This window comes from Geotrypetes seraphini, chromosome 12 (genome assembly GCF_902459505.1).
Source record: "Geotrypetes seraphini chromosome 12, aGeoSer1.1, whole genome shotgun sequence".
NCBI lineage: Eukaryota > Metazoa > Chordata > Amphibia > Gymnophiona > Dermophiidae > Geotrypetes > Geotrypetes seraphini.
This window is the reverse complement of record NC_047095.1, coordinates 49,850,734-49,873,823: the sequence shown is the minus strand read 5'-3', so window position 1 is coordinate 49,873,823 and position 23,090 is coordinate 49,850,734. Positions and strand designations below refer to the sequence as shown.

At 44.3% G+C, this 23,090-nt stretch overlaps 1 protein-coding gene across 9 annotated transcripts in view; it reads left to right on the top strand.

Annotated features, from left to right (window-relative positions):
- The window catches only part of PATJ (PATJ crumbs cell polarity complex component), a 392,685-nt gene that overhangs the window by 72,501 nt on the left and 297,094 nt on the right, over nucleotides 1-23,090 (top strand). For 8 of the 9 annotated variants that reach the window (XM_033916053.1, XM_033916047.1, XM_033916046.1 and 5 more), the window contains exons 14-16: nucleotides 636-692; nucleotides 13,721-13,855; nucleotides 19,570-19,734. In XM_033916053.1, coding sequence (XP_033771944.1) covers nucleotides 636-692; nucleotides 13,721-13,855; nucleotides 19,570-19,734 — 357 coding nt within the window. The remainder of the gene's footprint in view (nucleotides 1-635; nucleotides 693-13,720; nucleotides 13,856-19,569; nucleotides 19,735-23,090) is intronic. The other variant, XM_033916052.1, reaches the window with a different exon arrangement.

The following is a 23,090-nucleotide window of genomic DNA, read 5'->3' as shown; positions in this document are numbered from 1 at the left end:
CGCTTCCTGAATGGCTGCCATCAGTTCTTGCAGGACTTGCAGCGCACATCACTGCACAGGACCAGGCAGGAGCGCAAAAAGCTTGCACCTGCCTTGTGTGCTGCTCTGCCACAAGAGATGAAGACTCGGAGGCAGCCGTCTAGCAAGGTAGGGGCAAGAGCGCGTAAAGCTCCTGCCGATACAGCGCTGGAACGCTGGAATGAAAAAAAGGTACCTGGGGGGCCCTGCTTGCCTGCCACTAGGCCTGCCTGCCTGCCCTATGCCTTGTCCTGGACTGCCACTAGACCTGCCCTGTGCCCTGTCCCAGCCTGCCACTAGACCACCAGAGGGGGAACAGGGTGGGACAGGGTACACCATTTGGTTCAGAATTTTTTTGTCTTGGTTTTTCCACCTCTACAGGTAGGTACGTCTTATGGTCAGGTGCATCTTATAGAGCGAAAAATATGGTATTTTACCTCTTAAGGCTATAGAGCACATATCAGTTATGCATATCTGTGTTAGATTATTTTAACATAAACCAGTTTGAGCAAACTTAAGTACCAGTTTGTATTTATATTGAAATATGAAGCCATAGCATGTGGGGAGGGGAATGAGATTCCTTTTGTGTTAATGTACAATTGCTTCTTCAAATGTAGGTTACCATTTTGGACACAAAGATTGCTGATGATGATCAGCTGCAGAAATACTCAAAGGTCTGTATGGCATGAGGTTTATAATTTATAGTTTATTATTTCTTTTCCACCTTATACCAAGGCAAATTACAAGAAACATGCACAGTTAAACCATTTACAATCACAGATTGCAGAAAACAATAATACAATACTAACCACAAAATTTCATAATGTTGTTTTCATCAGAGAAAAAAAGTAGCACTTTAAAAGTTTCTTAAAGGTGCACAAATCAACCTGATGTTAGAAAATTATATATTTTTCATTATTTAATCCCCATCTTTGTCATTGTCATCTATACAGAGGTTAGCAACTATGGTAAACCAGTTCTCTCAGATTTTTAATGTCATTGCCCCAAGTTGCTCTCAGCTTTTCGTTTTATTTTGCTCTCTGTGATTCCCTCAAGTACTAGAATAATTTGACACCGGATCCTGTGGGTGTATAGAGGGAGTTTTGTTTGTTTATTTGCAGCAACTTGTATGTTACTTGTATTTTTATGTATGTGTGTATTCTTGTTAAAGTGAGGGTTGTGTTGATGTGATCTGTATGTTAAATGTTATGTATTATTTTGTATATAACTCGCCCTGTAATGTAGTATTTTGTATATAACTTCACCCGTCCATGAAGCTCAAGGTGGTTACATTCATGTAAGAACATGATTCACCTTATGCCACTAAATGGCCCCTGAACTAAATTGCTCCATAACAATTTTTATAATGATGAAAATTAATTTTTATATAAAATATTGCACATGTATAGTTAATAAATGTGCTTAAGGATAACTATAAAACTGAATCATTGTCATTTACATATTTTTACAAGAGCTCAAAACCATTATAATGATGCTATGCTAATTTATCCACATGTGCATAAAAAACATCATATGTCTTTCAGTTATTATATTAAAAAGTTTATTTATGATTGAGCCAAAACATATTCAAGTATTAGAATATAATTCTGATTATTTACCCTGCAAGTTTGAAGGACAAAAGTGTTATGTTCATCAACCAGCAACTTGTGATATCATGTTAAACACATTTCTTAATTACAGTGTAATAAATTGTAACAAAAAATCTGTGTCAATATATTGTCTGCTGATTAACAATGAAAAAGAGCTCTGGGATTAGGTCAGAATTAAAATGTACTGAGTAACACACTGGACAGCTCTGTGTAACGTAGGAAACCAGTTTGAAGAAAAGCATTCTGTAGGGGAGTCTTAGGTGAGATAGAGCTTTTAAGAACCTAAGCAAGGTTTTCCCAAACCTACCCTGGGTCTGGTTTGTAGGATATGCGTGAGATAAATTTGCATAAACTGGAGATTCAGTATATGCAAATTCATATCCTGAGAGTCTGACTGGCTATGGAGTCCCAGGACAGGCTGGAGAAGCCCCAGCCCTAAGGTTTCTCCCCCTTAGGTAAGCAATGGTAAACTCCATCTGGGAAAAACAATCTAAAATTTGTATTCTATACCAATGTTTGTTAAATATCTTACTAATTTACTATATTAGGATTTTAGGCTCTTTACACTATATTATCTGCTGTAGTGGTCTTTGCTAATTTTTAATCAAGGGCCATTTTGTGTCCAAAAGGGCTGAATAAGAGCCGACAAATATCTTCTTACTTTGGGCCATAAAATGCTTCTCAGTATTCATTCCTGCCAGAACACCTGGCCTTGGTTATACATGTAGAACACAGATAAACTAAAAATTCTAATATACACAAACAAAACCCTACGATTCCAAACTCTGCACATAGTACAACACCAGAGAAATAGACACAAATGCATTTCTTCCTTAATAGTACAAAATATAAACAGCGGTTGTAAATTCTCAAAACTGACCTTTTTCAATCACTACAATCATTTTCTTTTGTTGGGTAGTGATTTTATTTTTCTAATAATCTTTTTCCAGTCTCTAGTTGCACTTCCTTCAGTTTGTGCTCTTAAACTCTGTTTCTAGGGCCTTTGGCGACCCCAGAGGCTTTTCCTCTGCTACAGCTTCCTGCCTATGCAGGGGCAGAAAGCTGTAGCAGAGGGAAAGCTTCCGGGGCTGCTGTTGCCTGAAGAGTTGGAAGAGTGCAGCCCAATGTTCCCTCCAAGGATTGAGTTCATGCGAGCAAAATCTTTTTTTCGTGAGCAAAAATTTTCCATTACATTACCCCGATGGTATTATACATACTGTATATTACTCATTAAGAATTACACATTTAAATTTTAAAATAATGGCAAATAAGATGATATTTTATTGAAAGGACTTAAAAACGTTTTTCATTTCAGTCTCAGAGGCCAACACCTCCTTCCCCAAGTCAAGATAGTAAGCTGTCCTGACCTCATAAAGGAGGTTTTGGTCTCTGACAGTTGGTTAAAAATGTATTAAAATTAGTCCTATGAAAAGATCATCTTAATTCTATATTTCTATTTAAGAATATAAGAATTGCCGCTGCTGGGTCAGACCAGTGGTCCATCGTGCCCAGCAGTCTGCTCACGCGGCGGCCCTTAGGTCAAAGACCAATGCCCTAATTGAGACTAGCCTTACCTGCATACGTTCTGGTTCAGCAGGAACTTGTCTAACTTTGTCTTGAATCCCTGGAGGATGTTTTCCCCTATAACAGCCTCCGAAAAAGCATTCCAGTTTTCTACCACTCTCTGGGTAAAGAAGAACTTCCTTACGTTTGTATGGAATCTATCCCCTTTTAACTTTAGAGAGTGCCCACTCGTTCTCTCTACCTTGGAGAGGATGAACAACCTGTCTCTATCTACTAAGTCTATTCCCTTCATTATCTTGAATGTTTCGATCATGTTCCCTCTCAGCCTCCTCTTTTCAAGGGAGAAGAGGCCCAGTTTCTCTAATCTCTCACTGTATAGCAACTCCTCCAGCCCCTTAACCATTTTAGTTGCTCTTCTCTGGACCCTTTCGAGTAATAGTAACCTTCTTCATGTACGGTGACCAGTGCTGGACACAGTATTCCAGGTGAGGGCATACCATGGCCCGGTACAGCGGCATGATATCCTTCTCCGATCTGTTCGTGATCCCCTTCTTAATAATTCCTAGCAATCTTTTTCCCCCACCACACATTGTGCAGATGGCTTCATTGACTTGTCGACCAGTACTCCTAAGTCTCTTTCCTGGGGGGTCTCTCCAAGTATTACACCGGACATCCTGTATTCGTGTATAAGATTTTTGTTACCTACAGTGTTCTCCCCAGACATTTTTTCTAGCCGGGTGGCATGAAAAAGTAGCCGGGTGGGGCGCGATGGGAAAATTTGGTGGTGGGGAAAATTAACCCCCTCTTTTACTAAGGTGCGCTAACATTTTTAGCATGCGCAAACTCCTGCGCTACACGGGAAAAATAACGCCAGCTCAATGCTGGCATTAGTGTCTAGCGCGTGTGGTAATTCTGTGTGCGCTAAGCACACGCTAAAACCATTTTCGCAACTTAGTAAAAGAAGCCCTAAATGTGTACTATTTGTATTAGTTAATTATTATTATTTTCCAATGCTCAATATGACTTCCTTTTTTAAGGTTTGACACTTGTGCCAGAATATTTTTACTTAATTTAAGAAGCATCCAATGCTAGAAGGGAATAATTAGATATTTCAAATGGTATAGAGCAGGGATCTCAAAGTCCCTCCTTGAGGGCCGCAATCCAGTTGGGTTTTCAGGATTTCCCCAATGAATATGCATTGAAAGCAGTGCATGCACATAGATCTCATGCATATTCATTGGGGAAATCCTGAAAACCCGACTGGATTGCAGCCCTCAAGAAGGGACTTTGAGACCCCTGGTATAGAGGTTTAAAAAAGGGAAAGGCGTTAATGAAGTCATTAGGTTCAATTTAGCCATTTATTTCTGCATGAATTTAAACTAAAAAAAAAAAGATAAATATAGCTCATCCAGTCATACAAGAATGGCTCTACAGCAGGAGTGCCCACACTTTTTGGGCTTGCGAGCTACTTTTAAAATAACCAAGTCAAAATGATCTACCAACAATAAAATTTTAAAAAACACAAAGCACACTGTACGCAGAGAAAATGTTAATTATCATTTATATTCCGCGAGTTTTCAAAGAGGTCAAGGCAGATGACTTTATGCAATGTCACCTCAGGAACAACTGTACAAAAATAAACAAATATACCCCCTCCCTTTTTACTAAACCACAATAGCGGTTTTTAGCGCAGGGAAATGTGTTGAATGCCCTGCACTGCTCTCGATGCTCATAGGCTCCCTGCGCTAAAAACCGCTATTGCAGTTTAGTATAAGTGGGCCATAGTGCAAAATATAGACAGCAGATATAAATTCTCAAAATGGACACATTTTGATCACTAAATTGAAAATAAAATCATTTTTCCTACCTTTTTGTCTGGTGATTTCATGAGTCTCTGGTTGCACTTCCTTCTTCTGACTGTAAATCCAATATTTATTTATTTCTTCCACTTCCCTTTTTTTTCTGTCTCTCTTTCTTTCTCTCTCCCCCCCTGATTGCCTGTTTCTCTCTCCCCCTGCCCCCTCTTTATTTCTGCCTTTCTTTCTCTCTCCTCCTGTCCCCCCAAGCCATCACACCGATTTATCCACTTCCCCCCATTCTTTCCCTACCCCTAAGCCACCACGCCGATTTCTCCCTGCTGCTTCCCTGAGCTAGGCCAGGCATGTACAAGCGCCGGACTCACAAGACTTTACCTCTGACGTCAATTCTAACGTCGGAGAGGAAGTTCCAGGCCAGCCAGGCAGCGATTGACGTCAGAGGTGAAGTCTTGTGAGTCTGGCGCCTGGCCTGGCTCGGGGAGGCATGGATGACATGGACACAGACTTAATTGAAGACATTGAAAATATCACTCTAAGGGGAGACACTGTAATACTTGGAGACTTCAATATGCCTGATGCAGACTGGAGCACACTTTCAGCGACAACCAGCGCTAGTAGGAGGCTGTTAAACTCCATAAAGGGAGCCCGTCTCAAACAAATGGTGATGGAGCCCACTAGGGCCCAGGCAATCCTTGACCTGGTACTCACCAATGGGGAAAGCGTCTCAGAGGTCTCAGTAGGATATACGTTAGCCTCCAGCGACCACAACACAGTATGGTTTAATCTTAGGAAGGGCTTCCCTAGATCACACACGAAAACAAAAGTACTCAATTTCCGCGGCACAGACTTCGCACGCATGGGAGATTTCATCCATCGGACGCTGCAGGACCAAGTGGAGACTGATGATGTAGAAGCTAAGTGGTTAACACTGAAATCAACCATACATGAAGCAACTAGCCGCTACATAAAATCGGTAAATAAACGACAAAGAAACAATAAACCCCAATGGTTCACCGCAGAGATCTCGCACCTTGTTAAGGAGAAGAAAAAAGCATTTCTTTCCTACAAGCATACGGAAACAAGAGAAGCTATCATGGAATATAGGACCAGATCTACAGCGGCCAAAACAGCAATTAGGGAGGCCAAACTTCGTGTGGAAGAAACTCTAGCAAAGAACATTAAGAAGAGGGACAAATCCTTCTTCAGGTATATTAGTGATAGGAAAAAGAACACAGACGGGATAATACGCCTTAACAAACCAGATGGGAATTACGTGGAAGCAGATTCAGATAAAGCTGAACTACTGAACGAATACTTCTGCTCGGTCTTCACTTGCGAGGCACCAGGACATGGTCCTCAGTTAGAGGCTAAGTCAAATGCGGACGACCCGTTTCAGAATTTTGAATTCACACCTGGTGAAGTTTACAGCGAACTGGCAAGACTAAAGGTAAATAAAGCCATGGGTCCAGACAATCTGCACCCAAGAGTGCTCAAAGAGCTGTGCGATGTCCTGGCGATCCCACTAGCCGCACTCTTCAATCTCTCCCTAAACACGGGGAGAGTACCCTTGGATTGGAAAACAGCCAACGTCATTCCTCTGCACAAAAAGGGTTGCAGGGCAGAGGCTGCGAATTACAGACCGGTGAGTCTCACATCAATAGTGTGTAAACTCATGGAAACTTTAATTAAACGCAAAATAGACACGATCCTGTATGAGGGAAATCTACAGGATCCCAATCAACATGGATTCACCAAGGGTAGGTCCTGCCAATCCAATCTCATCAGCTTCTTTGACTGGGTGACAAGGAAGCTAGACTTGGGAGAGTCTATGGACATCGTGTACCTGGATTTCAGTAAAGCATTTGATAGCGTCCCACACCGCAGGCTGTTGAACAAAATGAAATCGATGGGGTTAGGAGAAACACTCACTACTTGGGTCAAGGATTGGCTAAGCGGAAGACTTCAAAGGGTAATGGTTAACGGTACCCTCTCTAAAACATCAGAGGTGACCAGCGGAGTACCGCAGGGTTCAGTCCTGGGCCCACTCCTTTTCAACATATTCATAGGAGATCTGACTCAGGGGCTTCAGGGTAAAATAACATTATTCGCCGATGATGCTAAACTATGCAATACAGTAAGTGAATGTAATTTACAGGATAGTATGACACAGGACCTGCTTACATTGGAAAGATGGTCCTCGACCTGGCAACTGAGTTTCAACGCTGGGAAATGTAAGGTTATGCACCTCGGTAACGGTAATCCATGCAGAAAATACACCTTGAATGGGGAAACTTTAACTAGTACTTCGGCGGAACGAGACCTAGGAGTAATCATCAGTGCAGACATGAAAACTGCCAATCAAGTGGAGAGGGCTTCATCTAAAGCAAGGCAAATGTTGGGATGTATCAGTAGAAGCTTTGTCAGCAAGAAGCCTGAAGTCATAATGCCATTGTACAGAACCATGGTGAGACCTCATCTGGAATACTGTGTACAATTCTGGAGACCTCATTACCGTAAAGATGTGCTCAGAATCGAGTCGGTTCAACGGATGGCCACCAGGAGGATCTTGGGTCTCAAAGGTCTCTCATATGAGGAGAGACTAAACAAACTACAGCTTTACACTCTAGAGGAACGTAGGGAGAGAGGAGACATGATTGAGACGTTTAAATACATCACAGGACGTATCGAGGTGGAAGATGATATCTTCATTCTCAGAGGACCTTCTGCCACCAGAGGGCATCCGCTCAAACTCAGGGGCGGGAAATTTCGTGGCGACATAAGGAAGTACTTCTTCACAGAAAGAGTGGTTGACCGTTGGAATGAGCTTCCAGCGCAGGTGATCGAGGCCAATAGCGTGTTGGACTTCAAGAATAAATGGGATACATATGTGGGATCCCTACGAGGGTCAGAGGAGGAAAGAGGGGATTCATAAGAGAGTCAATCTGACTAAATAGTCACTGGGTATAGATTAAGAGGAAGGGACAGTACGGTGGGCAGACTTGATGGGCTATAGCCCTTTTCTGCCGTCATCTTCTATGTTTCTATGTTTCTATGTTCTATGTTTCTATGAAGAAAAAGATTGCAAAGGCAAAGCAATCGACTCACATTGCCTTTGTGATCTACTGGTTGATCTCGAACGACCATTTGGGCACCTCTGCTGTTATGGTATCCTGTCCTGACCTGAGGAAAGGGGTTTAGTCCCAAAAAAACTGCCTTATTTCAATTTCCTATTTATAAACTTTAATTAATACAGTTACAATACTACTTGATTCTACGTAAAGCAACAAAAAAAATTTTTTTTGTACCTTTTGTCGTTTCTGCTTTAATTATCTTCTCTTCAGTGTTTATCCTCGCTCCCTTCCATGCAACATCTGTCCTCTCTTTGCCCCTTCCACCCAGCCTCTGCCCTCTTTCTCTCTACCCCTTCCATCTACTGTCCACCCTCTCTCTGCCTCTTGCATTCTCTATCCATCCTCTCTGCCCTTTCCATCCAGTGTCCGCCCTTTTTCTGTTCTATATGGCATCTTCCCTCTTTCTATGTCCCTTCAATAAACTGTATATCCTGTGCCCTTTCTCTCCTTTGTACATGATTCATTTCAGTTTCACCCCTCCCCTATGCTCTGGCATCTCTCTCTTCTCCTTTCCTTCCTTCCTTCCCACTCCACCCCATGGTCTGGCATCTCTATCTCCTTCCCTTCTCTTCCCCATGCCCTAGCATCTCCCTCCCCCCCCCCCATATGCGCTGACATCTCTCCCCCCCATGGTCTGGTAGCTCCTTTCCTTTCCCTCCTTCCCTCCCATGGTCTTGGCATCACTTGCCTCTCCTCTCCCTTCCCTAGTCTTCCTTCTCCCCTCTCTCTCCCCAATTAGGTGCTTCTGCAGCAGCACTTCTCATCCCCCTCCCCTCCCCAATTGGGTGCTGCTGCAGCACTTCTCTTCCCCTCCCCCTCCCCAATTGGGTGCTGCTGCTGCACTTTTCTTCCCCTCCCCAATTGGGTGCAGCAGCAGCTTTTCTCTTCCCCCCAAAATTGGGTGCACCAGCTTTTATCTTCCCCCTCCCCCCAAAAAAAAGTTGGGTGCAGCAGCAACATTTCTCTTCCCTTCCCCCCAAAATGGGTGCAGCAGCAAAATATTTTTCTTCCCCCTCCCCTCCCCTATTCGGTGCAGCAACAGCATTTCTCTTCCCATCCTTCCCAGCTCACAAACCCAGTAGTCGCTAGGCAAGTTGTAAGCTTCCCTCCATCGCTGACCTATCTTTCATAGATCAGCGATGGAGGGAAGCTTACAACTTGATGCTTTTACTTGCTTCGGGCCTTCCTTTTTGCCGGGTCCTGCCTACTTTCTGTTTCCGTGAAGGCAGAACCTGGCAGCGAGGAAGGCCCGAAGCAAGTAAAAGCAGTAAGTTGTAAGCTTCCCTCCGGGGCTCTGTGTGCGTGCTGGCTTCCCTTCTCTCCGAAACCGGAAGTTGCATCCTGTTGGGGGGAGGGAAGAGAAGGGAAGCCGGCATGCACACAGAGCCCTGGAGGGAAGCTTACAACTTACTACTGCTTTTACTTGCTTCGGGCCTTCCTCGCTGCCGGGTCCTGCCTTCACAGAAACAGAAATTAGGCAGGACCTGGCAACAGGAAGGCCCGAAGCAAGTAAAAGCATGCTGGCAAAAAAAAAAAAAAGGCAGGCGTCAAACAAAATTTTCAGCGGCGAGTCAGCCCGGTAAGGAGCATCGGCTGCAGCAGCAGCAGCAGGATTAGCTGGGCGGTCATCTAAATCAGCCGGGCGCAACGCCCGGCTGTAAGGCCCTGGGGAGAACACTGACCTACATACATCACCTTACACTTATTGATGTTAAACCTCATTTGCCATGTTGTGGCCCATTTCTTGAGCGTGTTTGTCGCATTGCAGGTCTTCGCAATCCTCATGCATCTTCACTACTCTGAATAACTTCGTATTATCTGCAAATTTAATCACCTCACTCGTCGTACCAATTTCCAGGTCATTTATAAATATATTGAAGAGCACGGGTCCAAGCACCGAACCCTGCGGCACTTCACTCATGACGCTTTTCCAGTCCGAGTATTGTCCATTTACCCCCACTCTCTGTTACCTATCTGCCAGCCAGTTTTTAATTCACGTGAGTATTTCACCCTCGATTCCACGGCTTGCAATTTTTCTAAGTAGTTGTTCATGTGGAACCTTGAGGAACACCTTCTGAAAATCCAGATATACGATGTTGACCGGGTCACCCTTGTCTATCTGCCTGTTTACTCCCTCGAATAAGTGCAGCAAGTTCGTCAAGCAAAATCTTCCTTTGCTGAAGCCGTGCTGGCTGGTCCTCTTCAGATTGTGTCTGTCAAGGTTCTCAATGATGCGGTCCTTTATCAGCACCTCTATCATCTTTCCTGGTACCGAGGTCAGACTCACCAGTCTGTAGTTTCCGGATCTCCCCTTGAAGCTTTCTTGAAGATCGGCGTAACATTCGCCAGTCTTCCAGAATCCTTCCTGATTTGATCGACAGATTGGCTATTAGTTGAAGCAGTTCATCTATAGCCCCTTTTAGTTCCTTGATTACCCTCAGATGGATGCCATCTGGTCCCAGGGATTTATCATTTTTAAGCCTATCAATCTGCCTGCATACCTCTTCTAGACTGACCATCAAAACTGTCAGTTTCCCATCTTCATTTCTTGCATATAGCCTGTCGGCTTCCGGTATATTGTGTAATCCTCTTCGGTAAATACAGACACAAAAAATGTGTTCAGTTTGTCAGCGATGGCTTTGTCCTCCTTCAGCACTCCCTTTATTCCATGATCATCCAACAGCCCCACCTCTTCCTTCGTAGGTCATTTCCCCTTAATATATCGAAAGAATGGCTTGAGGTTTTTTGCCTCCTTGGCTATTTTTTCCTCGTAGTCTCTTTTGGCCCCTCTTAATGCCTTATGGCATGTGCTTTGATGTTTATGCTTTTTCCAGTTTTCATCCGTTATTGACCTTTTCCATTACTTAAATGAAGTCTTCTTGTCTCTGATTGTTTCTTTCACCGCTACAGTGAGCCACGCCAGGTCCTTGTTCTTTTTCCTCTTGGATCCCTTGTTGATACGCGGTATATATAGATTTTGTGCCTCGCTGACTGTGTCCTTAGAAAGGGACCATGCTTGCTCTAGCGTTTTTAAAGTGCTTATCCTCTTCTTAATCTTCTTCCCCACCATGAGTCTCATCCCTTCGTAATTCCCTTTTTGGAAGTTCAGTGCCGTGGCCATCGTTCTGGATCGATGTTTTGCCCCTGTGTCCAGGTTGAAGCGGATCATATTGTGATCACTGCTTCCCAGCGTCCCGTCTACTTCTACACCTTGCACCGGTCCTCATAGTCCATTTAGAATTGTCCAGAATTTCATTTCCTCTCGTATTCCAGGAAGCAATCGCCTATAGCATCAAGGAACTTGGTCTCCCTACTGCAGCCAGAGGTGCCTAGGTTCCAATCTATCTCCGAATAATTGAAGTCACCCATGATAACTGCATTGCCTCCCTTGCAGTTGCATTTAATCTCGTCTGTCATTTCTCCATCAATTTCTTCAGACTGCCCTGGGGGTCGGTAGTAGATGCCGATCTTCGTTTCCGTTCCATTTGTTCCTGGAATTTTGACCCAAAGAGACTCTACCTTATTTTTTGTTTCTGGCATGTTCTCTCCGGTAGACTCAATTCCCTCTTTGACGTATAGGGCAGTACCCCCACCTTTTTGACCTACTGTGTCTCTGTGGTATAGTTTGTATCTTGGTAGCATAGTAACATAGTAGATGATGGCAGATAAAGACCCGAATGGTCCATCCAGTCTGCCCAACCTGATTCAATTTAAATTTTTTTTTTTTTTTTTTTTCTTAGCTATTTCTGGGCGAGAATCCAAAGCTTTACCCAGTACTGTGCTTGGGTTCCAACTGCCGAAATCTCTGTTAAGACTTACTCCAGCCCATCTACACCCTCCCAGCCATTGAAGCCCTCCCCTGCCCATCCTCCTCCAAACGGCCATGCACAGACACAGACCGTACAAGTCTGCCCAGTAACTGGCCTAGTTCAATCTTTAATATTATTTTCTGATTCTAAATCTTCTGTGTTCATCCCACGCTTCTTTGAACTCAGTCACAGTTTTACTCTCCACCACCTCTCTCGGGAGCGCATTCCAGGCATCCACCACCCTTTCCGTAAAGTAGAATTTCCTAACATTGCCCCTGAATCTACCACCCCTCAACCTCAAATTATGTCCTCTGGTTTTACCATTTTCCTTTCTCAGCATAGTGTCCGTTACAAACACGAGTATCCTGAATTAAAAATAAAATTATTTTTTCTACCTTTTGTTTTCTGGCCATTTACTTCTCTGGTTTCTGCTTTCCTTCATCTTAAGTTTCTATATAGCGTCTGCCTCCTCTCTCCCCCTTTCCATCCAGCATTTCAACACTGTCTCTCTCCTTCCATCAGTATCTCCCTCCTGTTTCTCCTCTCTTCCATCCAGGCTTCTATCTCCCTCCTTCTATACATCTTATTCCCCCTCCCTTTTCCATCCAGCATCTCCTCTCTGTCCTCTTCCATCAATATTTCCTTCTTCTTTGAATCTCTCACCTTCCATCTTGCATCTCCCCTTTCACTTCCACAGTTCCATCATCTCTCTCCTCTCTGTACCCCACCTGCCAGCATTTGCCCTCCCTTGTTCTATCTAGAATCTGTCTTCCCACTTCTGTACAGAATCTGCCACCTTTCTCTCCCCACCCCAAACCATTTGCACCAGCTTCTGTTCCTTCTCTCTCCTCCCACCCCACTTCCATTAGGGCCTATCCCCTCTCTCCTCCACTTCTCTTCTACCAGTGTCTGCCCCAACTCCATTTCCACCATCTGCCCCCTCTCTCTCCCCCAGCCCACATCCTCAGCATCTGCCACCTCTCTCTCCCCCACCCCACATCCGCCATCATCTGCCTCCTATCATCCCTACTGCTGCTGCTTTCTCAAAGCAGCAGCAGCAGTGGCAAACTGAAACAGACCGGTTGCAGGACCTTCCCATACATTTCCATGGCTGCCGGCTCTGCCCCGGAAGAAGTGATGTTGGAGAGGGCAGGCTGACAGCTGCGGCTATGTATGGAAAGGTCCCATAGCCGATCTGTTTGTTTGTTGCTGTTTCTGCTGCTTTGGGAAAGCAGCAGCAGTGTGGTACAAGATGGGAGAGTGATATCAAAGGGAGAAAGTGCTGGTTCCGATTCCACTGGCTATGCAGTCTCCTGCTAAAAGGTGCTGCGACTGTGCACTTTAGAGAGCTCATTTGGGGGTGGGGTGGCAGGATTCTGTATAGGCTCTGTGAGTCGCCATTGGCTCACAGACCTTGCATTGAAGACCACTGAACTACTGTATGGTTCCAAGCTTTTGCTTACTATATATAGTCTCTAGTATCAGTGTATCAGATCCATGACCCATACACATACTATTTAGTTTTTAACGATCACTGCTGGGCATTATTGAATTTATTCGGGTCAGTTTGGTTTTTTATAAAGCTGCACTTTTAATTTCATCAGGTGTGTTCTTTGAGGTTTTACTTTTTGTCTTTCATGAAAGATGATATGAGCATAAGATCCCTCATTTTACACAGGATTAAGTAACCACTTGCTTTTCATCTACCAATTATGCTTTTACATTGCTTATATGCAAAATAGATTCAAAACTATTTCTGCTCTATATTAAGTTGAATTTTTCATTAAGGTATATTTTTTTCTTCATAACAGCTTTTACCTATTCACACCCTGAGATTAGGTATGGAGCTTGACTCATATGATGGGCATCATTATATATCATCCATTGCACCAGATGGTCCTATTGCTAAGCTTGGCCTACTACAACCAGAAGATGAACTTTTAGAGGTAAAATTATTATCATTGGTCTTTTGTGCCAGCCTTTCACTAGGGACTTAAGATGATCCTGGAGGTCCTACACAAAAGAGAGACTATGGCAGTGCTTTTTAGGTTTTCTTTCTTTCTTTTTTTTTAAATTAAGGAGTCTTCCACTTTAGTGCAGGCTCGATTTTATCTATTTATTTTTGATTATTTATTATTATTATTATTATTATTATTATTGTTGACGTTTGGGCTCTTTTTATTTATTGTAAATTGCGTAATACTATTGAAAAAGTGGCACCAATCTGCAGCTTGAGCACTCTAGCAAAGTTCTGGGAATCATCATTGACTCTACACTGTCCTTTAACGACCACATCAACTCCCTAGTAAAAAAATGCTTTTTCAATCTCCATATGCTAAGAAAAGTTAGATCCTGCTTCCACCAACAACATTTCGCCGTCCTTGTCCAATCCATCATTCTATCCCGACTCGATTACTGCAACTCCATCTTTCTAAGCCTAACAAAGAAAAATCTTCTCAGACTTCAGCGGATTCAGAACACCGCAGCTAAATTAATCTTCGCAAAAGGCAAATTTGACCACGTCTCCCCGCTTCTGTCTAAGCTTCACTGGCTCCCAGTCTTCCTCAGGGTTCGCTACAAATGCGCTTGTCTTACCTTCAAATCTCTTCACGGCATCCTCCCTCCCCTCTTCCCACTATCTTGGCTCTCAAGCACTCACTCCTCCAGATCCACTCAGAAATTCAAACTATCCTTCCCTTCTCTAATTGGCATCTCCCATACAGGAAAACACGGTACATCCCTCCTCTTCAGGATCACTGAGCTGTGGAACAGCTTTACGGCCCATCTTCGGAGTTCGACCTCCCTCCAACATTTCAGAAAACATCTGAAAACCTGGCTTTTCACCAAAATGTAACCACTCCCTCCCTCTCCACTATTCTATGTACCTCCTCCGTCCTTGTTCACTTTACCTCTCCCTCCTTCCATTGTAGTTCCTCTTCTTTATTTTTAATCCCTGTAAACCGTGTCGAGCTCCACTTCCGTGGAGATGACGCGGTATATAAACTTAAGGTTTAGTTTAGTTTAGTTTATCAAATGAATACATGAAATGGAAAGTCAAAAAAAGGCAAGTGGGCATTGGAGGATATATTTAAATAAAACACCTTTCTTGGTAGTTCCCACAAATCAAACATTTACAGTTGATAAAAAGAAAAAAAAATAGTAATTTAAAAATTGGGTATAGAGCTCAATTCCTTGGAACTGAAGCACTTTTCTGGTTTTCTTCTTTAGTGTCCTCCTTTATAGCCCATGTTATGCACCTCACTGCTCTTTACTCATGTCAGATCTTTTCATAAGAAATTTTAGCTCACAACATCTGTATTTAATTGCTCTGGTTAGGAAGACAACAGAACTCTTAATTTCAAGTGACGATATGGTACTGGACTCTGTAATTGGCTTTATAGCCTATAATATCCCTTACATCTGTGTCTCATTGTAATCCCTTCTTGTAAGCTCATAGCTTGGTCAAGGCCAGTAGCTTGCATGACAGCAGCAATGTGTAACAGTTGGCCTAGCTGGTTGTCTAAGATGAAATATCCTCTAGGGAGTGCGGTACCCCTTTTTGGGCAATTAGCACTTCTCCTTCCCTGGACTACTTTAGAGGACATTAAGCTCCTGATTACTTCCCTCCAAACCTAAAAAAAAAAATACGGGGGGGAGGGGGAGTGTCAGCGTAGTGACTGATAGGAAAGTTAATCCTCCGTTATCTCATACTGCATGAAGGTCAGGTTAGAAACAGGGTTTCCCAAATGTTCCATTTTGTAGATATAAAGGGCACAATTTATTTATTTAAGAATATTTGGTATACCGCCCTTCATTGAGTATATTAGAGCAATTAACATAATAAATGTAAAACAGAACATAAAGACATAAAATATAGTCAAATTATATAAGGAAAGGATATATAGGACAATTTAAACCTGGTAACATTAAAAATTAAAAACTGAGACATAAGGAACAAACAAGCAATAATTTATGATATCTACTGATTCAATCTAAGTCAGGAAATACTCTGATTTTAATCAAACATCTAAAAATTACAAAATCTAAATCTAATCTACAAAGTCCAACTAAAGGGCTGCCTATACATAATGCAAAATTTCTGTAGTTCAGCAGTCATTTAAAAGTTGTTATCGGGAAGTCAGGTGTTGCCCAGTAACAACTCCATTTGGCTATAGCCGAAGCTGATTTCCAGTACAGCATGTCAGCTGCTTTTTCTCCTTTTCTGCCAATGGGATCGCAATGGGAGAAAACTGGAAGATGGTGAATTATTCTGTAAGTCAGTGCTTGCTAAATATTGAACTTTCAACTGCTATATATCCGATTGTTAACAAAATCTTTATTCCAGTGCACCAGGGATGGTATGCTGAACCATAGGGTTGTCCATCTGTGCTCGTGAGCATACTGCAGAAGATATAAATCACAACTTTTCAATTCCTCCCCTTGGTCTCTGCTGACCCCTTCAGTTCTTCCTTCTGCAGGCGAGCATGAAGGTGTCATTCTGATCTGCTCCATTTATTTCTTTATTGTTTTGTGGTTTTTCAGTTTGTTCGTGGATTTTTTACTTGGCTCAGGATTGCTGTGCCTGCTTGGAGAGGAGCAGACTTTAGTCTGCAGCTAACAGGTGTATTCTTCAGGGACCTGTGCAGCCAACCTTCTGAAGATTTGTGGAGCTCAGGGTTCCGGGCCCTCAGCACTTGCTCGCTTCCTTGACTTGGTCAGGAGCTTGAGTACAGGCTATTAGGCATCAATAGCGTACTTTGTGGCGCTCAGGGTGCATATTAGGCATTACCTGCAAAGACAAAAAATAGTCATTGTAGACAATATGTTGTAATCTTCTGCTCAGTGTGCAAAATGTTAAGATTTATTAGGAAAAGAATAGAGAATAAAACAAAGAATTTCATAATGCCGCTGTATTGCTCCATGATAAGACTGCCCCTTGAATATTATGTGCAGTTCTGGTCGCTGCATCTTAGAAAAGATGTAATATATGGAAAAGGAACAGAGAAGACCAACCAAAATGATTATGAGGCCGGAACAACTCTCATATGAGGAAAGTTTAAAGAGGTTAGGGCTCCAAAAATAATAATTAAGGAATAACATAGCTTCCCGCCCTCTTTCCTGTAAATGATTGTAGTTCTGCCTCTCTTCCCTTATGTTTCAGTCTGTCATGTATTTATCTAAAGCAGTGTTTTTCAACCGCTGTTCCGCGGCACACTAGTGTGCCGCGAGATGTTGCCTGGTGTGCCGTACGGTCAGGGCCGCCATCAGGGCAGTACCACCAGTCTAGGGAGAGGGGCGGTCCGCCCCACGTGGACAGGAGAGAGCTGGACGGGGACCCGCAGAGTTCAATACATCTCGAGCCGCGAGGCTCGTCTTCTGTTCCTGCGTGCCCTGCAGCTAACATATAGCCAATCGCAAGCGTTCCCCGATGTCAGCGCTGACGTCGGAGGGAGGGCTTAAGCAAAGCCTGCCCTCCGACGTCAGCGCTGACGTCGGAGAATACTTCCGTTCGGCTATTTGTGTGCGGCAGGGCAGACAGGAAGCAGAAGACAAGCCTCGCGGCTTGAGCTTCGTTTTGCTGAGAAAGTTGCAAAGATGGGCTGGTAGGCAAACACGGAACACAAAAGGGGGGAGGGAGTGCGTTTTGGACACAAGGCATGAACTTGGGAGAGAGGAAGGGAGGGAAAGAGATGCTGAGGTGGGGGAGGGAATGGGTTTTTGGACACAGAAGGCATGGACTTGGGAGAGAGGAAGGGAGGGAAAGAGATGCTGAGGTGGGGGAGGGAATGTGTTTTTGGACACAGAAGAAATGGACTTGGGAGAGAGGAAGGGAGGGAAAGAGATGCTGAGGTGGGGGAGGGAATGCGTTTTTGGACACAGAAGAAATGGACTTGGGAGAGAGGAAGGGAGGGAAAGAGATGCTGAGGTGGGGGAGGGAATGCGTTTTTGGACACAGAAGAAATGGACTTGGGAGAGAGGAAGGGAGGGAAAGAGATGCTGAGGTGGGGGAGGGAATGCGTTTTTGGACACAGAAGAAATGGACTTGGGAGAGAGGAAGGGAGGGAAAGAGATGCTGAGGTGGGGGAGGGAATGAGTGTTTGGACACAGAAGGCATGGACTTTGGAGAGAGGAAGGGAGGGAAAGAGATGGTTGTGTACACGGGGAATAGAAGAAAGGAGAATTTTTGGTCATAGGGAGGGAGTGAGGTACAGATAGTGGCATACCAGGGTGGGGGGGGGGCGGTCTGCCCCACCCCGGGTTTACGTCCCAAGGGGGTGCACAGCTGGCCACCCTCCAGTGTTGTCCCTAGGCCGGCAAACTGCGGCTCTTTAGCCACTTGAGTGCCACCGCCGCCAACGGTGTTGTTGGCGGTGGCAGCATTATAAAATACTTTCTTTGTGTTTATTTGATTCCTATTCAAGAGAATTACTTTATATATAGTCAATATAGGCACAGAGTTAAATTTTTTAACATTTTCTAATGGTGGTGTGCCTCGTGATTTTTTTCATGAAACAAGTGTGCCTTTGCCCAAAAAAGGTTGAAAAACACTGATCTAAAGTATTAGTTATATTTTCCCAATTTTATATTTTTTTAATGTAATATACACCGCTTTGACAATTCTTTGAAGCGGCATATCAAATTTTAACAACACCCCCTCCCTCCCTCTGGTCCCCAAAGCGGCAGGCAGGTCCTGACAACCTCCTTCCCACCTCCTTCCAGAGCAGAGCCAGTCTTGCCAACCCTCCCTCCCTTACCTAAAGCAGTAGAAGCAACTGGTGAGCAGAAGCAGCGCCGTAAACAGGCTGTTTCTGGTCAGCCCTGGCAGGGCCTTTCCTCTGCCATGTCACCTCTGATGCAGCAGAGGAAAAGCCCTGATGGGTCTGGCCAGAAACAGCCTGTTACGGCACTGCCTCTGCTCACTGGCTTCTGTTACTGCTTCATGTAATGAGGGAGGGAGGTGGGGTTGTCAGGACCAGTTGCCACTGCTGCTTTGGGGGCGAGAGGGGAGAGGTTGTCAGGACTGGCTGCTTCTTTGGGTGCCAGAGGGAGGGGTGTTGTCAGGACTGGCTGCTGCTTCTGCTTCAGGGGCTGGAGGGAGGGAGTGAGTTTTATGGCTGTCGCTGCAGGTAGGTAAGGGGAGCCAGAGCCATGCTGAGGGAGGGAGGGCAGACCCAAAGACGGTGGGGAGGTAGACCAGAAGTGTGTGTGGGCCTGGGGGTAGGGGAGTTGGATGGATGCTGGACCCATAAGTGGGGAGAGAAAGTGAGAGAGAAGAGTGGAAAGAAAGTGACTCAGAAAGTGAGCTGGGGAGACAAAACTATTTTTACAGTAACTCTGAAGCAACCAGAAACTACAGTTATCTAATATCCACCAATCCCCATGGGCATCGGATGCCGGAGTGGCCAGCATTGGAACAGGATGCTGGGCTAAATAGGCCCTTTCTTACACCGCTTGTTAAGGTAGCTTAATAAAAATATATTTGTGCTGTGGTTTGTAAAACCTGATAGAGAAAGTAATTGTTTTAATATCAGTAATAATTATAAATTCATGTGCATGGTGTTCATTTTAGGTAGTGTTGGGGTATTCTGTAATGAGCAGCCTAGTTTTAGATGGAAAGATTAAGATGATGAATCTGAGTGTGATATTCTTCCTAAATTAGGTCAATGGCATGCAGTTGTATGGAAAATCACGCAGGGAGGCAGTGTCCTTTCTTAAAGAGGTACCGCCTCCATTTACCTTGGTTTGCTGTCGGCGATTGTTTGATGATGGTAACGAAAGCTTTGTTGATGAACCTGATCCTATGAAGAGTCAAGCTCTCCTGAAGGTATCTATGCAAGATAATTGACTTACTTAAGTAATGTAAGATCTGATAAATACCTTTTGTGTATATTATAATGTAAGACAGTCTGTTAATTTAGGAGGAAATACAGCTTAATTAAAAATTTCTCCTCCAATTAGTCACAGTTTTTTTTCCTGCTTTTCTCTCATTTATTGCAAGAATCTAACAGAAAAAGAATGTGGGAGGTTAAAAATTTTTACTGTGCAGAAGATAATAACATAGAGGGTCAATATTTAGCTGGTGGTGGTCAGTGTTTTGCCGACTGCTGCCAGTGTTCCTGAATATTCAGTACTGGACCATGTTCGTGCTTTGGCATTGAATATCTGGTTTATGCAGAGCCGGCTAACACAGTCGGTTAAGTTGATATTCAGAACTTAAACAGCTAGGGGTTAGCATATAAAGGTAGGAGTGTAATTTATGCATGTCATTGTGCAGTTACCCTTGTCAGTTAAGTGCTAAATATTAGCACTTAACAGGTCAACTGCTGATTCTGTCCTAAGTACACCCCCAAAATAGTTGGTTTTCACTTAAACACTAACCACAAAGTTTCAGTGGTGGTAGCCAGTTAATTGTCACAGAAAATGAATGGATAGTCCTAAGTAAGCAGTTTAGTCAGTCAGTGGCAGGTTAAATTGTCTGGAATATCAACTAGATCAGTGTTTCCCAACCCTGTCCTGGAGGACCACCAGCCAGTCGGGTTTTTGGGATAGCCCTAATGAATATGCATGAGAGAGATTTGCATATAATGGAGGTGAAAGACATGCAAATCTGCTCCATGCATATTCATTAGGGCTATCTGGAAAACCTGACTGGCTGGTGGTCCTCCAGGACAGGTTTGGGAACCACTGAACTAGATGGTAAATTATCCCTCTCTTTTACGAACGCATAGCGCGGGTTTTTGCGCTAGCAGAGGTGTTAATTGCTCTGACGCTCATAGAATTCCTATGAGCATCAGAGCAGCTACCGCTGCTGCTAGTGCTAAAATATGTATGGATTGTGCTGGAATGGTACTGGAACAGCTCCATATACTGCGTGCCACAACACATTGGGGAAAGGGGTGAGAGCTTCGAGCTTCACCTACTCTGGGTCCTCCAGGACTGGGGAGATGGCCTGGGTCCATGATTTTGGCACAAAAGTCTTACCCAGAGGCCATTCTTGAGTCTGATGCCAAATGCCTGCATGCTAGGTCAGGAGACACTTTTGGTGCAGCGTGGGCACCTCCACTGGGTCCAACAGTGATCATGGGGTGTGAATTTTCCCTGGATTTCACTCTTCGGACCTGGCTCATTTGATGCAGCTGGTGGGTACATCACCTTCTTCAAAGCTGGTCTCTCTGGTTCCGGAGGTCCCTGTGCAGAAGCCCTCTCATCCGGCTATGACAGATCTTGACTGCATTAGTTGTCACACGGATATTATGCCAATCCTATCTCCTGACACTGTGTCTCTTTTGGATACTTCTGATACCCTTGCCGGAACTAGTCAACGTGATACCTTGGAGAGTTCGGATTTGGGTGAGGACTTCACCATCTGCAGAATTTTTAGGTCTGTCTCTGTCCACCATTTCATTTCTGATGCCCTGAAAGAGCTTAAATTGGACTCTCAATTTTCTATGTCTCAATGTTTGGTCATGGACCATTCTAATGTGCTGTCCTCCTTTTTTACGTCCCACCCGCAGCTTATCAGTCTGGTGACGGAGTAGTGGGATACCCCAGAAAGCTCTTTCTGGATCTCTAAAGCTATGGCTAGGCTTTATCAACTGGCTCCTGATTTTCAGCAGCTTTTTGAGCAGTCCAAGGTGGATCCCACCATGGCATAGGTTACCCGGCGCACGGCCCTCTCTAGCAATGGGGGTGTAATGCTTAAAGACTCCCAGGATCGCAGAGTGGATATTATCTTGAAAAAGCTTTTTGAGGTAGCTTCTTCAGATATCAAGGCTGCATCAGCAGCCTCCTTCGTGGCGCATGCTTATCATTAAAGATTGCGCCATGTAACCTAAGCGGAGGTGGATAACTGTCCCCACCTAGTGAGGGAAAGTGTGGATTATGTGGGGAGTTCCCTTTATGATCGCATCAAAGTTCTCAATAAGGTCTCAGCTTACGCGATGTTGGTACACTGAACTCTTTGGATCCATAATTGGGCTGGAGACAGTGCCTCCAAGGCCAGTTTAAGCAGACATCCTTTCAAAGATCAGCTTCTTTTTGGAAAAGGCCTAGATGACCTCATGGCCAGTGTTGCTGATCACTGCCCTGAGTCTTTTCCTGTGACCTAATCTCACCGGGCTTTGACAGAGAACCATAGTAATTTTTGTCCCTCCTGCACGGTTTGTCTGGAATCCTTGGGCTCTTCCACCCAAAGATATTCCCAGGGTTACAGTCCCTGTTAACAAAATTTCCAATTCAAGACGTCCTCAGGCATCAGGATCCCATTCTGCTGCTGCCCCTAAAAAGCCCCAATGATGCCAGAAGTCAGGCAAGGCTCCCTCATATTGGGGGCCAGCTCTCAAGTTATACCAGGAGTGGACTTGGATATCCTCGGATCAATAGTTGCTGTACATCATTTGGGAGGGGCACAAGATAGACTTCTTTTGCCTGCCTCCATATTTGTTTCTGGACCTCCTCCGGGTTGGCTGAAAAGGATTCAAAAGTCCGCACTATCCTGCAGGGTCTCTTGGGCATCCGAACGGTAGAGCCCGTTCTGGAATACGAATCGGGCTTATTCAGATACTCCTTACACTTTATCCTGCCAAAGAAAGACTCGGAAAACTGGAAACCCATTCTGGATCTCAAGAGGGTCAGTTGCTTCCTGCGGATTCCTAATTTTCAAATGGAAACCAAGCGCACAGTCATAGCTGCTGTCTTTCCCAGAGATTATCTGGTGTCCTAGGATATCATGGAGACTTACCTCCATATTCCAATCTATCCGGAACATTGCATGTTTCTACATTTCCATGTTCTGCAACAGCATTTCCAGTTCGCAGCTCTGCCCTTTGCCCCGCGCTTTCACCAAGATGATGGTAATTGTAGTGGCTTTTGTACGCAGGCAGGATGTCCAATTCTATCCTTACTTGGACGACTGGTTGATCTGGGCTCTGTCTCGGCAAGAATGTGAGTGAATGGTAGGCACAGTGGTGTCTCTGCTACAATGCTTGGGTTGAATTCTCAACTTCAAGAAGAGCCAATTGTCGTTTTTGCAGACCTTGGAGTATCTGGGCCTTCTCTTCGACACTCTGCAGGGCCATGTGTTTCTTCCCGAGCTACGCAGACAGAAACTTCAAAAGCAAGGCAAAGATCTTCTGGAACTTCTGGTTCCCACAGCCTGGGGTCCATGGCGGTCTCCCTGGA